The sequence below is a fragment of the Pogoniulus pusillus genome, chromosome 40 (genome assembly GCF_015220805.1).
Source record: "Pogoniulus pusillus isolate bPogPus1 chromosome 40, bPogPus1.pri, whole genome shotgun sequence".
Taxonomy (NCBI): domain Eukaryota; kingdom Metazoa; phylum Chordata; class Aves; order Piciformes; family Lybiidae; genus Pogoniulus; species Pogoniulus pusillus.
This window is the reverse complement of record NC_087303.1, coordinates 1,938,966-1,955,277: the sequence shown is the minus strand read 5'-3', so window position 1 is coordinate 1,955,277 and position 16,312 is coordinate 1,938,966. Positions and strand designations below refer to the sequence as shown.

The 16,312-nt window shown below is 60.5% G+C and overlaps 1 protein-coding gene across 2 annotated transcripts in view; it reads left to right on the top strand.

Moving 5' to 3' along the window:
- The first annotated feature begins 7,867 nt into the window (after positions 1–7,867).
- KPNB1 (karyopherin subunit beta 1) overlaps positions 7,868–16,312 on the top strand; it is a 32,673-nt gene continuing 24,228 nt past the window's right edge. Inside the window, exons 1-3 of one of the 2 annotated variants that reach the window (XM_064174454.1) lie at positions 7,868–8,156; positions 8,444–8,502; positions 14,469–14,651. In XM_064174454.1, coding sequence (XP_064030524.1) covers positions 8,117–8,156; positions 8,444–8,502; positions 14,469–14,651 — 282 coding nt within the window. In that variant the 5' untranslated portion in view covers positions 7,868–8,116. The remainder of the gene's footprint in view (positions 8,157–8,443; positions 8,503–14,468; positions 14,652–16,312) is intronic. The other variant, XM_064174455.1, reaches the window with a different exon arrangement.

Here is a 16,312-nt window from a genome sequence, read left to right as displayed (position 1 = left end):
AGGTGACCCCCAAAAGTCTACAAATCAGCCCAAAAGTCCACAAATGAGCCTAGAAAATCCACAGGTGACCCCCCCAAAAGTCCACAGCTGACCCCAAAAGTCTACAAGTGACCCCTGAAAGTCCACAGCTGACCCCCAAAAGTCTACAAATGAGCTCAGAGAGTCCACAAATGAGCCCAAAAGTCCACAGGTGACCCCCAAAAGTCTAAAAATCAGCCCAAAAGTCCACAAATGAGCCCAGAGAGTCCACAGGTGACCCCCAAAAGTCTACAAATGAGCCCAGAAAATCCACAGGTGACTCCCAAAAGTCCTAATATGACCCCCAAAGTCTACAAGTGAGCCCAGAAAGTCCACAGATGACCCCAAAAGTCTACAAATGAGCCCAGAAAGTCCACAGATGACCCCAAATGAACCCAAAAAATCTACAACTGACCCCCAAAAAGCTGCAGATGACCCCCAGAAGACCACAAATGACCCCAGGAAATCTCCAGGTGACCCCAAAAAACTCTCCAGGTGACCCCAAAATTCCACAAAGGACCCCCAAAAGACCACAAATGACCCCAAGAAACCACAGAAGACCCCAAAAAGTCCATAGATGACCCCAAGAAGACCACAGAGGACCCCAAAATTCCACAAATGACCCTAAAAGATCACAGAGGACCCCAAAAAACCCTAGAGAGGACCCCAGAAAGTTCACAGATGACCCCCAAAAGACCCCAAAATCTCCAAATAAGCAACAAAGAGAGCAACAAATAACCCAACCCTCCCCCCCCCAAAACTCCTGATGGCCCCCAAAGGACCCCCAAAATATAACAACCCCCAAAAGTCCCAAATAACCCCAAAAGGACCCCAGAAAGAACCCAAAAGATCTCCCAAGACCCCAAATGACCCCCAAAGGACTCCAAAAGACCCCAAATGACCCCCAAGGGACTCCAAATGACCCCCAAAGACCCTGAATAACCCCCAAAGGACCCCAGAGGGCTCCAAATGACCCTCAAAGGACCCCAAATAACCCCCAGAGGACCCCAAAAAGACCCCAAATGACCCCCAGAGGACCCCAAAAAGACCCCAAATAACACCCAGAGGACCCCAAATAACCTCCAAGGGACTCCAAATGACCCCAAAAGACCCCAAGTAACCCTCAAAGGACCCCAAATAACCCCACAGGACCCTAAATAACCCCCAAAGGACCCCAAAAAGACCCCAGAGGACCCCAAACAACCCCCAAAGCCCCCCCCCAAGCTGTAAATATGAGTTAATAAACTTAGAGCATAACCAAACTGTGAGCCCTGCTCCAGCCTTGTCATGCTTCGAGTAGTTGCCCCCCCACCCCCCTCCTCTTCCTCTTCCTCCTCTGCCTCAGCACTTCCCTTGGGCTGATTTGGTTTGGGGTTTTCTTTAAATACCTTCAGTCCTTCCTCTCCTCTTCTTCCTCCTCCTCCTCTTCCTTCTCTCCTCTCCTCTTCTTCCTCCTACTCCTCTTCTTACTCCTCTTTCTCCTTCTCTTCCTTCTTCCCCTTCTCTTCCTTCTTCCCCTTCTCTTCCTTCTTCTCCTTCTCTTCCTTCTTCTCCTTCTCTTCCTTCTTCTCCTTCTCTTCCTTCTTCTCCTTCTCTTCCTTCTTCTCCTTCTCTTCCTTCTTCTCCTTCTCTTCCTTCTTCTCCTTCTCTTCCTTCTTCTCCTTCTCTTCCTTCTTCTCCTTCTCTTCCTTCTTCTCCTTCTCTTCCTTCTTCTCCTTCTCTTCCTTCTTCTCCTTCTCTTCCTTCTTCTCCTCTTCTTCCTCCTCTTCTTACTCCTTCTTCTCCTTCTCTTCCTTCTTCTCCTTCTCTTCCTTCTTCTCCTTCTCTTCCTTCTTCTCCTTCTCTTCCTTCTTCTCCTTCTCTTCCTTCTTCTCCTTCTCTTCCTTCTTCTCCTTCTCTTCCTTCTTCTCCTTCTCTTCCTTCTTCTCCTTCTCTTCCTTCTTCTCCTTCTCTTCCTTCTTCTCCTTCTCTTTCTTCTCTTCCTTCTTCTCCTTCTCTTTCTTCTCTTCCTTCTTCTCCTTCTCTTTCTTCTCTTCCTTCTTCTCCTTCTCTTTCTTCTCTTCCTTCTTCTCTTCCTTCTTCTCCTTCTCTTCCTCCTCCTCCTCCTCTTCCTCCCAGCCCTTTCACAGTCAGCAGCCCAGAGGTTTCCAGGTCTGGAATTCCCATGTGTGTGGTGTGTGGAGAGAGAGTCCTGGGGGCAGGAATTCTGGGGACAGTTGCATGGAGCCAGGTGCCTGAGCCAGGAGCAAGGTGTGGAGAGGTTTTGTGCATCGTCATCGTCGTCATCATCATCATCCTCAGCTCAAAGGTGGGATTGGGGGGGCGGGGCAGAGGAGGTGTTGCTGTCACCACCACCCCCAAGCCAAGGATGGGTTTTGGCCTCCCTTTTGTGTTACCTCTCAGCAAACAAAAGTAAAATCAAAGAGAAATGTTTTGGTGGTCTTTGGTTCTTCTCCTTGCTGCCACTTGGTGCCCCTTGCTGCCACTGGCTGCTGCCCCTTGCTGCCCCTTGCTGCCCCTTGGTGCTGCCCCTTGCTGCCACTGGCTGCTGCCCCTTGGTGCCCCTTGGTGCTGCCCCTTGGTGCCACTGGCTGCTGCCCCTTGCTGCTGCCCCTTGCTGCCCTCCTTGCTGCCACTTGGTGCCCCTTGCTGCTGCCCCTTGCTGCCACTTGGTGCCCCTTGCTGCTGCCCCTTGCTGCCACTTGGTGCCCCTTGCTGCTGCCCTCCTTGCTGCCACTTGGTGCTGCCCCTTGCTGCTGCCCCTCCTTGCTTCCACTTGCTGCTGGCCCCTTGCTGCCATTGGCTGCTGCCCTCCTTGCTGCTGCCCTCCATGAACTCCACTTGCTGCTGGCCCCTTGCTGCTGCCCTCTTTGCTGCCACTTGGTGCCCCTTGCTGCTGCCCTCCTTGCTGCCACTTTCTGCCACTTGCTGCTGCCCTCCATGAACTCCACTTGCTGCTGGCCCCTTGCTGCTGCCCTCTTTGCTGCCACTTGGTGCCCCTTGCTGCTGCCCTCCATGAACTCTACTTGCTACTGGCCCCTTGCTGCTGCCCTCCTTGGGCTCCACTTGGTGATGGCTTCCTTAGGTTCCATTGCTGGTGACCTCTGTGGGCTCCCTTGGTGGCCTGCTTGGGCTAGGCTTGGTGGTGGCCTCCATGAGCTCCACTTGGTGGCAGCCTCCTTGGGCTCCACTTAGTGCTGGCCTCTCTGGGTTCCCCTTGTTGGTAGCCTCCTTGGGCTCCACTGGCTGGTGCCCTTGAAGGGCAGGTGGGAGGAAACCTCTCTCACAGCCCCAGTGAGGCTGGAGGTGTTGAAGCCAAGCCTGGCTGGGGCACTGAGTGCCATGGTGTGGTTGGTTGGGCAGGGCTGGGTGCTAGGCTGGGCTGGGGGAGCTTGGAGCTCTCTGCCAGCCTGCTGGGTTCTGTGCTGGTGAAGCCTCAGCTGTGTGCCAGCACTAACAGACACCTCTGACACCACCAACCACAGCAAGAGGTTGGAACTCCTCTTTTTCACTCGAGTTGATTCCTTTTGGGACAAGGATCCTTCAGTGTGGCTTTAACTGGATCCCTGGAGGCTCACCAGGGCTTGGCAGATTTGCTTCCCTCAGACAGGTTTTGAGGTTGGCTTTTGGGGATGGGTTTTGGTTTTTTTGGTGCTGTTGTTTAAAAGCCAAACACAACCAAAGCCAAAGCCCAGGAGGCTCCCAAGGAGTGACTGAAAATGTCGATGTGAACTTCACCTCCTGAGCTTGGCTTTGTGTCTTGAGGCTTGGAGGGAGGGATGCAGCTGCTTGGTGAGGGGAGGGAAGGGGTAAAGGAGGGTGAGGAGGGGAGGCTCAAGCTGAGCATCAGCTTTCCCTTGGGGCTCAGCAGCTAAAGCTGGGGCTCAGCCTCCCCCCCACGCCCCCCTCAGTGCCTGGGGGCTTAGGGCAGCACAAAGCAAAGTGATTTGGATTAGGTTTGGGGTGAGGTGAGCACAGGGCTGGGGGGAAGCAGCAAGGGACTGAGCAGGAAGGAAGGAGGAAAGGAAGGACAGGAGGAAAAAGGAGAGAGAGGAGAGGAAGGATGGGAGAAAGGAAAGGAGCAAAGGGAAGGCAAAGAGGGAAAGGAGAAAGGAAAGGAGGAGGGAAGGGGGAAGTTGGGGGGGAGAAGGACGGGGAAAGTTGGGGGAGAGAGAGGGGGGAAGTTGGGGGCAGAGAGGGGGAAAGTTGGGGGGGGAGGGAAGGGGAAAGTTGGGGAAGGGAGGGGAAAGTTGGGGGGAGAGGGAGGGGGAAAGTTGGAGGAGAAGGAGAGGGAAAGTTGGGGGAAGCAGGGAGAAAGTTGGGGGAGAAGGAGGGGGAAAGTTGGGGGAGAAGGGAGGGGAAAGTTGGGGGGAGCAGGGAGGGGGAAAGTTGGGGGAGAAGGAGGGGGAAAGTTGGGGGGAGCAGGGAGGGGGAAAGTTGGGGGGAGCAGGGAGGGGGAAAGTTGGGGGGAGCAGGGAGGGGGAAAGTTGGGGGAGAAGGAGGGGGAAAGTTGGGGGAGAGTGGGGAAGAGGAAGGGGGAAAGCGAGGGGGGAGAGGGAGGGGCAGGATTCCTGTTACGCAGCCAGAGAGCTGAGGGCTCTCCAGGAGGGAGCTGCACGATGCCAGCTCTGCTGCCGCCACCCAGGCTGAGCCGGGCAGGGACCCACCCGGGCAGGGACCCACCCGGGCAGGGACCCACCCCGGCGGGCAGGGACCCACCCCGGCGGGCAGGCTTCTGCTGAGCGCAGCTGCAGCCCTTTGAGCAGCAACCTCCCCCCCGGGGCTGGGTAACCCTGGGGGGGGGGGCTCTAAAGTGGCTGCTGCAGGGCCAGAGACGGGGCCGGGGGAAGAGGAATTCCATTTGCCCTGAGTCATCTCCTCGCCCCCGGCCGCTGCCTCTTCCCCTGCCCCAGCAGCGCGGAGCAGTTCCGCTGCTTTCGCTTCTGCTTCTTGCGCACTCCGCGGAGCGGCGATGCCAGCAGGGCCCCGCGCAGGGGGCGAAGCGCCGCAGCTGCCAGCCGAGGGGAGCTGCGCTGCCGACGGTGCCAACTGCCAGGGAGAGGGGCAGAGGGAGAGGGGCAGCAGAGGGAGAGGGGCAGCAGAGGGAGAGGGGCAGCAGAGGGAGAGGGGCAGCAGAGGGAGAGAGGCAGGGGCAGCAGAGCCGCTGGGCAGTGAGCAGAGTGAAGGCGCCTGCGAGGCGGGGGGGGAGGAGGCTTTAATTCCAAAGCAAAGCAGAGCACAGGTTGGGATTTGGCCACTTCACAGCGGAGTCTGGGAGGGGTTTATCTTGGTCGCTGGAGTCCCGGGGCAGTTCTGAGGCTCGGGAGAGTGAGGATGAGAGGAGATAGGCTCAGGTTGCATCAGAGGAGGTTGAAGCTGACATGAGGAACAATTTCTCCCTTCTCTTCCCCTCTCCCTTCCCCTTCTCTTCCCCTCTCCCTTCCCCTTCTCTTCCTCTCCCCCTTCCCCTTCTCTTCCTCTCCCCCTTCCCCTTCTCTTCCTCTCCCCCTTCCCCTTCTCTTCCTCTCCCCCTTCCCCTTCTCTTCCTCTCCCCCTTCCCCTTCTCTTCCTCTCCCCCTTTCCCTTCTCTTCCTCTCCCCCTTCCCCTTCCCTTCCCTTCCCTTCCCTTCCCTTCCCTTCCCTTCCCTTCCCTTCCCTTCCCTTCCCTTCCCTTCCCTTCCCTTCCCTTCCCTTCCCCCTTCCCCTCCTCTCCCCCTTCCCCTTCCTTTCCCTTCCTCTCTCCCTTCCCTTCCCCTCTTCCCCCAAGGAGAGGCTCAGGACAGGCCCAGTAGGAGTGAGGAAAGAGCTAAAGTGGGGCTCATGTGATGAGCTGCCTCATCATCACCATCATCATCATCACCACCCCCCAGGTCTGATGTAGCCACTAAGGCTGCTGAGGGTGCAGTGCCCCAGCAGGGACACCAAAATGCTGCAGGGTCTCAGAATGGCTTTGGTTGGAAGGCAGCTCTCAGATCACCCCAGCAGTGCCAGGGCACCCCCCAGCCATGGCACCCCCCAGCCATAGCACCCAGCACCACAGCTCCATGGCTTTGAGACCCCTCTAGAGCTGGGGGCTCCACCACTGCCCTGGGCCAGGCCCAGACAACCCTTTTGGGGGAAGAAATTGTTCTTCATGGCCAACCTAAACCTGCCCTGGGACAACCTGAGGCCATTTCTTCTCCTCCTGTCACTTGGCAGAAGAGACCTCACCTGGCCCCAGCCTCCTCTCAGGAGCCAGGAGGTTCCCTCAGCCTCTTTTTCTCCAGACCAAACCTTCCCCTGGCACACCCTGAGGCTGTTTGCCCTCATCCTGTCACTGGTGACCCCACCAGGAGCATCCTTCCACCTCGTGAAGGAAGGAGCAAAGGCTCAAAGCTCAGCAAGCTCCAGCTGGAGGCTTCCTCAAACTTCTGCTGTGCTAAATCCGAGCTGGAAGGGCTGAAAGGAATTCACTTGCAAGTGAAAGTGTGCGAGGACCACACAGCCGCGGGACCAAACTCGGGCTCAGGAGGGATCGTGGCCACCGAGTTGTGTTTTGAGGACCCAAAACGGGCCGGGGGGGAACTCTTTTGAGGGGCACAAAGATGCTCCAAGGGCATGGAACAGCTCCGCTACGAGGCCAGGCTGAGGGAGCTGAGGGTGCGAGAAGCAGCAGCGGGCACTGACCGCGGCAAGCCCAGCCCCGGCTGCGTCCTGCGCCGATCCCCGACGGCAGGGGCAGGGAAGAGACTCCGCCAGGGCAGGCCACAGCAAGGCGCCAGGAGCTCTGCTCTCTGCTTCTCCAGGCTGCACATCCTCAGCTGCTCCTCCCCAGCCCTGTTCTCCAGACCCTTCCCCAGCTCCGGTGCCCCTCTCGGGACCCGCTCCAGTCCCTCAGTCCCCACTGCGCTCGGTTAAACTTTTCCCGTCGCCGGTGTGTCCCCCCCCGGAGCCCAAAGTTTCTCCAGAGGAAGGGACGACGACCCCAGGGCGGACCCAATGCGCCTCTGCCGGGCCCGGGGCTCGTCCCTGGATGCTCGGAGCGCTGCAGGAGGGGCAGGGCTGGCTCCCCCGGTCCCTTCTTCCCGGAGCCTCGGTGCTAGTTTAGCTCCACACCGCGCCCTGACCCAGCTCCCGACTGCTCCTCCCGGCCACCGGTCAGTCACCTCCCGTCAGTTACTCAGCTACGACCCCGCAGGGCTCGGGGCTCTCCCGGCGCCCTGAAGCCTTCATCCTCGCTTCCCGCGGGCTGCTCCGCTCGGCTCAGCGCCGCTCTCCGGGGCCGCGGCAGCCGTCGGCCCGTCGATATCCCTCCCCCCCCCAAACACACCCCGAGCCTCCACTCGGTGCAGGGTTAAACTCAGCAGCGAGTCCCTTCCTGAGGCTCCGGTCCCTTCCCCGGGGCTGCGGTCCCCGCTCACGGCCAACACGTGGCTTCCTACCCCACGGGCCGGTTCCGGCGGTGAGTGGGTGGGGAGGGGAAGCAGCCCCGGGCCGTGTAGCGCTGGGAACCGCCGCAGGCGCCGGGGCCCGGGGCCGGTGAGCACGGAGCCTGCCCACGGAGCCTGCCCACGGCGCTGGCCCCACGTGGCCGCCGCCGCCGCCGCCGGGGGCGCCCTGCCCGGCCCCGCCCCTCCCGGCCCCGCCCAATCACGGCGCTCGCCGCCGGAAGCTCCGCCCATACCCTTCCTCCCCGTTACCCGCCAATAGCCGCGCCCCGGCGGAGCCGGCCAATGGGAGGGCAGGGCGCCGGGAGCCGCCGGCCAATCAGCGCGGCGCTAGCGGGGCGGCGGGCCGCGGCTGGTATCCCTCCGCCGGCCGGACCCCGCCCCGCTGTGTGCGCGCGCGCGTCCCGGCCCGCTCGCGCGGCCGCTTTGCTCCCTCCGCCGCCCGCAGCAGCAGGAGAGCGCCGCCGCCGCCGCCCCCTGCCCCGCCGCAGGCCTCCGCCCGGGACCCCTCCCTCGGCCGCGTCCGCGGGGCAGGCCCCGGCTTCCTTCCCTTCCCCTCCCTTCCCTCCTCCGGCCCCGGCCCGCCCCGCTTTCCTCCCTTCCCCCCCTCCCTTCCCCTTCCCCCCCTCCCTCCTCCCCTCCGCCGGCGCCGGAGCCGCCACGCCGCCGCCATGGAGCTCATCACCATCCTGGAGAAGACGGTCTCGCCGGGTAGGGCGCGGGCGGCGGCGCCGCGGCCGGCCTGAGGGAGGGAAAGCGGCGGGGTAGGCCCAGCGGGGCCGGGCGGGGCACCCCCGGGGAGGCCGAGGCGGCGGCCCCGGCCCCGGGAAGGGCGTGGGCGGCGGTGCCGGCAGGGAAGGAGCGCGGGAAGGCAGGGCCGGGAGGCAGAAAGCGCGCGTGTGCGGCGGGGCAGCGGCGTCCGTTAGCGGCGGCCGAGGGCCGGTCGGGCCCCGCGGGCTGACGCCGGCTCCCCACCCCCTCCGCTCCCCTCCCCGCAGACCGCTCCGAGCTTGAGGCGGCGCAGAAGTTCCTGGAGCAGGCGGCCATCGAGAACCTGGTGAGCCTGCGGGGACGCAGATCGGGCGCTGGAACCGGGGTTGGGGTTTGCGGGAACCGGGACCGGCCGCGAACGCTTCCACTTCGTCCCCTCCCCCCCCCCCCCCATCCCCGCCCGGCGCGGCCAGGCCAGGCCGAACCGCCATGGGGCGCAGCCTACCCTGCCCGCGCCCGGCGCTGCGCTCAGCCAATGGCAGCGCCGCCTGCGCCAGCGCCCACCAATGGGAAGGCGGCGCCGGGCGGAGGGGCGGTGCCGGCTGCGGGAGCGGCCGCGGGCCATGTGCGGGAGCGGCCATCGCTGCCCCGGCCCCGCCGCCGGCCCCGGCCCTCTGCGCCCCCCACACCCCCTCCCGTGTCCTCCGTCCTCGACCGATCTCTTCGGTTCCGCCGGCCCCGGCCCTCTGCGCCCCCCAAACCCTCTCCCGTGACCTCCGTCCTCTACCGATCTCTTCAGTTCCGCCGGCCTCGCCGCCTGCCCCGGTCCTCTGCACCCCCCAAACCCCCTCCCGTGCCCTCCGTCCTCGACCGATCTCTTCGGTTCCGCCGGCCCCGGCCCTCTGCACCCCCCAAACCCCCTCCCGTGCCCTCCGTCCTCTACCGATCTCTTCGGTTCCGGACCGAGCGGGATGGAGGCACCGGAGCGGCCCTGGAGCTGCTGCTGTGGCCCGGGCAAAGGGGATGTGGGCAGGTGAAGAGGGGTCTGGAGGTTGCGGCTTCGCCCCCAGCCAAGAGAGGCAACCCCGGTGGGCACCGGCGGAGCTGCGGTGGGCACCGGAGGAGCAGGGACCGAAGTGGTTCCCAGCTTGACCTCAAAGCCAAAGCAAAGGACACAAAAGCTTTCGAAACGGCCGCAAAATGCGGCGGGGAAGGCAGCCCCGAGCCGCCCCTCGGCTGCTGCGGGGAGCTGGAACTCAGGGAGCGGAGATTCTGCTTAGTCAAGGCGCGGAGCGGCAGCGGCTCCGGGGCTTGCAGGGGGAGGTTTGGGGCTCTCCCGGGGCTGGCTGAGGGCACGGAGGTGCCACACACACAGGGCAGCATCCCAGCCCCAGGCTGGAGTCCCCTCGGTCGGCTGGGGAGGGCGCAGGGGTCGCCTCGCTGTCGCTGCGGCTCAGGCTGTGTCTCTTGCAGGCACAACCCAGGTTGGCTTTGTGCTGAATTCCCCCTCCGAGGCCGAACTGGCTCCGAGTTTAGGTCTTTAGATGCTTCCCGCTTAAGCTGAGGCTCCCTGGGCTGTGTTAGGTGCAGGGTTTGGGGCTCAGCCCCCCTGAAGGGCTGAGGGATGCCCTAAATGTTTTCATGTGGTTCCAGTCACAAAACGTTTTGGTTTGGGAAGGATCCTACAGGTTCAGCTAAAGGGAACCCAAGAAGGATCCTCACATCCCAGCTCCCTCTCCCTGCCACGCTCAGGGACAGGTTTCTGCTCCCTGCCTTGGGTGAGCCAAGGCCAAGGCAGGGAGCAGAGGAAGCAGAACTTGTGCTGGGGTGGGAAATTGGGACCTCGGTGTGGGATGGGGACATGGAATGGTCCAACCTTGGACAAGGAAGGGGCTGAGGAGCTCAGTGTGGGCTGTGAGGGTGGTTAAAGGCTTGGCTGTGGAGGAGGAGGAGGATGTGAGGCTTGGGGCTCTGCCCTGTGGAAGGGTGGGGGGAGATGGGAAGAGGGAAGCTTGGAGGTGTGGGAGAAGGGGGGAGAGGGAGACTGGGGAAGTAGCTTTGGGGGCAAGGGGGAAGCTTGGAGAGCTGGGGAAGAGAGGGGCTTGGAGAGCTGGGGAAGAGAAGGGGCTTGGAGAGCTGGGGAAGAGAGGGGCTTGGAGAGCTGGGGAAGAGAGGGGGCTTGGAGAGCTGGGGAAGAGAAGGGGCTTGGAGAGCTGGGGAAGAGAAGGGGCTTGGAGAGCTGGGGAAGAGAAGGGGCTTGGAGAGCTGGGGAAGAGAAGGGCTTGGAGAGCTGGGGAAGAGAAGGGGCTTGGAGAGCTGGGGAAGAGAAGGGCTTGGAGAGCTGGGGAAGAGAAGGGGCTTGGAGAGCTGGGGAAGAGAAGGGGCTTGGAGAGCTGGGGAAGAGAGGGGGCTTGGAGAGCTGGGGAAGAGAAGGGGACTTGGAGAGCTGGGGAAGAGAAGGGCTTGGAGAGCTGGGGAAGAGAAGGGGCTTGGAGAGCTGGGGAAGAGAAGGGCTTGGAGAGCTGGGGAAGAGAAGGGGCTTGGAGAGCTGGGGAAGAGAAGGGGCTTGGAGAGCTGGGGAAGAGAGGGGCTTGGAGAGCTGGGGAAGAGAAGGGCTTGGAGAGCTGGGGAAGAGAAGGGCTTGGAGAGCTGGGGAAGAGGAAGGGGCTTGGAGAGCTGGGGAAGAGAGGGGCTTGGAGAGCTGGGGAAGAGAATGGAATTGCAGTTTGGGGAAGGGGCTTTGGAGATTCAGGGGCTAGGGAGAAGGTTGGGATTTGGGGAAGGGGGAGGCTTGGAGAGTTGGGAAAAGGGAGTTGGAGATGGAGGAGGAAGTTTTTGAGCTCTGGGGGCAAGGGGGAGGCTTGGGATATAGGGAATGGGGGCTTGGAGAGGTGGGAAAGGAGGGGAGCTGGAGCTGGGGAAGGAGCTCTGGGGAAGAGGCTTTGCAGCCGCAGGGCTGAGAGGCCACAGCTGAGCGCCCAGGGCTGGGTGCTGCAGCTGCACCTGCAGGCTGCTCTTCCTCATCTCCTCCTCCCCCTCCCCCTCTTCTTCAACTTCATCTTCCTCCCAACACCTCCTCTTCCCCCTCCCCCTCCTCTTCCTCTTCCCGCTCCCCCTCCTCTTCCTCTTCCCCCTCCTCTTCCTCTTCCCCCTCCCCCTCCTCTTCCTCTTCCCCCTCCTCTTCCTCTTCCCCCTCCTCTTCCTCTTCCCCCTCCTCTTCCCCCTCCTCTTCCTCTTCCCCCTCTCCCCCTCCTCTTCCTCTTCCCCCTCTTCTTCCTCCTCCTCCTCCTCCTCCTCCTCCTCCCCCAGCTCATTTTGAGCTGGAATCAGGCTTTAAGCTCCAAGGGGAAAAAAATCCTCCTGGAATTGTATTGTCTTGGAATCTGCTTTGCTAGTTTGTGAGTGAGAAAGCCAAGGATGCTCCTGAGCCTTGGAATTTGGGAGCAGTTTGCTCCCCAGAGGAGGCAGCAGAGCTTTGGAGTTAGTGTCTGAAGGTTCCTTTGCTCAATGAAATGGGAATTGCATCTGGGAATGGGATTGGTGTGGAGGTTTGCTTGGGATTTCAGTTGGGAATGGCTTCAGTGGGGAAGTTTAGTTGGGATTTCATCTGGGAATGAGTTTGATGTAGAGGTTTAGCAGGAATTTCCCATGGGAATGGGTTCAGTGTGGAAGTTCTGTTGGGATTTCCCCTGGGAATGGGTTTAGGATGGAGGTTTTGATGGGAATTGATCTGGGAATGGGTTTAGGGTGGAGGCTCTGTTGGGAATTGATCTGGGAATGGGTTCAGTGTGGAAGTTCTGTTGGGATTTCCCCTGGGAATGGGTTTAGGATGGAGGTTTTGATGGGAATTGATCTGGGAATGGGTTTAGGGTGGAGGCTCTGTTGGGAATTGATCTGGGAATGGGTTCAGTGTGGAGGTTCTGTTGGGATTTCCCCTGGGAATGGGTTCAGGGTGGAGGTTTTGATGGGAATTGATCTGGGAATGGGTTTAGGGGGGAGGCTTGGTTGGGTTTCCACCTGGGAATGGGTTTAGTGTGGAAGTTTTGATAGGAATTTGTCTGGGATTGGTCTTAGTGTAGAAGTTTGGTTGGGATTACATTAAGGAATGGGTTTAGTGTGAAGCTTCTGATGGGATTTCATTTGGGAATGAGTTTATTTGGAGGCTTGGTTGGGATTTCACCTGGGAATGGGTTTAGTGGGGAGGTTTAATTGGGATTCCACCTGGGAATGGGTTTAGTGGGGAGGTTTAGTTGGGGTTCCACCTGGGAATGGGTTTAGTGTGGAGGTTTAATTGGGGTTCCACCTGGGAATGGGTTTAGTGTGGAGGTTAAGTTGGGATTCCACCTGGGAATGGGTTTAGTGTGGAGGTTAAGTTGGGATTCCACCTGGGAATGGGTTTAGTGTGGAGGTTAAGTTGGGATTCCACCTGGGAATGGGTTTAGTGTGGAGGTTTAGTTGGGATTCCACCTGGGAATGGGTTTAGTGTGGAGGTTTAGTTGGGATTCCACCTGGGAATGGGTTCAGTGTGGAGGTTTAGTTGGGATCTCTTTGGGATGGGTGCTGAGGAGCTGCAGCAACCCAACCCCAAGGGTTTTTTGAGCCCTCCTGCAGCTCCTCCATGCTCCTGTTGAGCTGTGGAAGCTGAATGAGTTTGGCCTTTGGGATGCCCTAAAAATCCCTGGAGCTGCCTTTTTGAGGTGGGTTCCATGGAATTAGGTCCAACAGGGTGAGGAAAAGCTTCTTGCTGCTGAGCTGGGAGCTTGGTGGGGCTGGTTCAGAGGCCCCAGTGGGCTGAGGGAGCTTCACTGCTGGCACCTGAGTGGTGCCTTGAGCAGCAGAAGCCTCTCAAGTGTGGAGCTGGAGGTGTGGAGGCTTTTCCTCAGCAGCTGACCCCCAGAAGTGGAGCACAGGCTTGGGGTTCTTCAGCCAGCTGTGGGTGAGGCTTCACCTTCATGTGGGCAGGGGAAAGGAGTCCCCTGGAGGGTTGCTGAGGGTTTGAGCTGGCTCAGAACCAAAGCAAAGGAGCTGGGGAAGGGTCTGGAGGAACAGAGCTGGTGAGGAGCAGCTGGGGGTGGGCTTCAGCCTGGAGGAGAGGAGGCTGAGGGCAGAGCTCTCTACAGCTCCCTGGGTGAGGCTGGAGCCAGGTGGGGTTTGGGCTCTGCTCCCAGGATGGAAGAAGAGGAATTGGCCTCCAGCTGCCCCTGGGCAGGTTTGGTTTGGCCATGGGGAACAGTTTCTGCCCCTTGAAGTTGTCAAACCCTGAGCTGAGTGCACCCAGGGCAGTGTTGGAGCCTCCATCCCTGCAGGGGCTCTCAGAGCTGTGGTGCTGAGGGCCATGGGGCAGTGGTGCTGTGGCAGGGCTGGGTTCAGGGTTGGACTTCATGACCTTAACAAGGGTTTTTCTAGCCAGAGCCATCCTCTGGTGGCCTGCTTGGTGCCTGTGCCCCTTTGGCTGCCCAGAGGGACATTGGTCACAGCTCCACTGCTGTGCTTTGCACCTTCCCACGGACCAAGGGCAGCAGTTTGGGGTTCCTCAGCCCCCACACCTGACACCCCCCCAGGGCTGGGGTGTTGAAAGAGGTTGCTCAGAGCAGGCAGGAGCAGGGAAGGTAAACTCAAGGAAGCTAAAGCCAAAACCCAGCCAAGTCAGTGCCACCTGAGGTGCTGCTTAGGAGCTTAATGACCCTAATCTGGGCATAGAGCTGCTGCTGGAGGCTGCTGGCTGGCAGCCTGCTGGAGAAAGACCTTCAGGGAGCCCTGGGGTGGTGGTGCTGGGGCACTGGAGAGGAGGCTGGGCTTGGGTTGGTGGTGAGGTGGGTGCCAGGGTCTCTAGGGAGCCCTGGGGTGGTGGTGCTGGGGCACTGGAGAGGAGGTTGGGGTTGGGTTGGTGGTGAGGTGGGTGCCAGGGTCTCTAGGGAGCCCTGGGGTGGTGGTGCTGGGGCACTGGAGAGGAGGTTGGGGTTGGGTTGGTGGTGAGGTGGGTGCCAGGGTCTCTAGGGAGCCCTGGGGTGGTGGTGCTGGGGCACTGGGAATGGTTTTGATGCCTTAGAGGAGGTGGATTGGGGGGAGGGTGTGCAGGACTTTCACTGAGTTGTGTTGCTGGGGGGTTGGAGGTGCTTGTGCTGGGTGGTTGTGGGTGGGTGGGTGGGTGGGTGCTGGATCCTCAGGGTGGCTGCAGAGCCCCTCAGGGAGCCATGGGGTGGGTGCAGGACCCTCAGGGTGGCTGCAGGACCCTCGGGGAGCTGTGGGTTGATGGGAAGTGGCTTCGTGGCTCGGTGGCAGTTTGGGCACTGAGCCTTCCTCTCTTCCCAGCCAACCTTCCTGGTGGAACTGTCCAGAGTTCTGGCAAACCCTGGCAACAGCCAAGTTGCTCGAGTGGCAGCAGGCCTGCAGATCAAGAACTCCCTGACCTCCAAGGACCCTGACATCAAGGCCCAGTACCAGCAGAGATGGCTGGCCATCGACGCCAACGCCCGCAGGGAGGTCAAGAACTATGTGAGTCTGAGGAGCTTTTGGCTTCTCCACCTCTTTGTTCCCTCACCCTGAGCCTCCTGCCCCATCCTTTGCCACCCAAGGAGTCATTGGCTGCTGCTGCCTTTCACCAGCCCAGTGACACCAGCAGCACTTGGCTGCTAGGTGAGATTCTGCAGCTGCCTGGGGGTGAAGATCTCAGCGTGGTTGGGGTGAAGACCTCAGCATGGTTGGGGTGAAGGCTGAGCATGGTTGGGGTGAAGACCTCAGCATGGTTGGGGTGAAGGCTCAGCATGGTTGGGGTGAAGACCTCAGCGTGGTTGGGGTGAAGACCTCAGCATGGTTGGGGTGAAGACCTCAGCATGGTTGGGGTGAAGGCTCAGCATGGTTGGGGTGAAGGCTCAGCATGGTTGGGGTGAAGACCTCAGCATGGTTGGGGTGAAGACCTCAGCGTGGTTGGGGTGAAGGCTCAGCATGGTTGGGGTGAAGACCTCAGCATGGTTGGGGTGAAGGCTCAGCATGGTTGGGGTGAAGGCTCAGCATGGTTGGGGTGAGAGCTCAGCCAGGTCGAGGCTGCTGCTGTTCAGTTCCTGAGGAGCCTCTGAACACTGCTGTGGCTGCAGGAGCTGATGGAAGTGGCTTCCCCAGCAGTGATTCCCAACTCTCACCAGTTGTAGAATCATGGAATGGCTCAATTTGGAAGGGACCCTCAGGGATCATCTCCTCCAACCTCTCCCTGCTGTGGGCAGGACACCTCTCACCAGCCCAGGTTGCTCAAGGCCCAATCCAGCCTGGCCTTGAACACCCCCAGGGAAGGAGCATCCACAGCCTCCCTGGGCAGCCTGGGCCAGGCTCTCACCACCCTCACAGTGAACAGCTTCTGCCTCAGCTCCACTCTCCCCCTGCTCTGCCTCACCTCCAGACCAGCTCTCAGCACACTCAGCTTCTGCCTCAGCTCCAAACCAGTCCTGTGCCAGGCTCTCACCACCCTCACACTCAGCTTCTTCCTCAGCTCCACTCTCAGCCTGCTCTGCCTCAGCTCCAAACCAGACCCCCTCAGCCAAAGTCTCTCTGCAGCCTCCCTGCAGGATCCCTTCAGGCAGCTCTGAGGTGCCCCTGGGCCTTCTCTGCAGGCTGCACCCCCCCAGCTCCCTCAGCCTGTCCTTGTACCACAGCTCCTCCAGCCCTGGGCTCAGCTTTGTGGCCTCCTCTGGACTCTCCATCACAGCTAAAACTCCAAATCCTTAACTCAATCCTTGCTCAGGGAACCCTTAACACAGGCAGTTAAGTTGGGAGAGTGATGATGATGATGGAACTTGAGTCCTTGATTTACTTTGGCTGGAGTAGCTCTGCTATGAGGACAAGCTCCAGGGAGACCTCAGAGCTGCCTGAAAGGGGCTCCAGGAAAGCTGAGGGAGGGACTTGTGATGAGATTTGGGAGTGCCAGGAGGAGGGAGAATGGTTTTGAGCTGGGAGAGAGGAGAGTGAGGGTGAGGAGAGCTTGGCACAGGTTTGCCCAGGGAGGTTGTGGAGCACAGAAGCACAGAATGGGATCTTTGATCCCATTCTGTGCTTCTGTGCTCCACAACCTCCCTGGAGGTGTTCCAAGGGCCAGGTTAGCTGAGCCCTGTGCTGCTTGAGGTGTCCCAATCCCTCCTCCCTGGCACCATCCCAGGTGAGGCTGT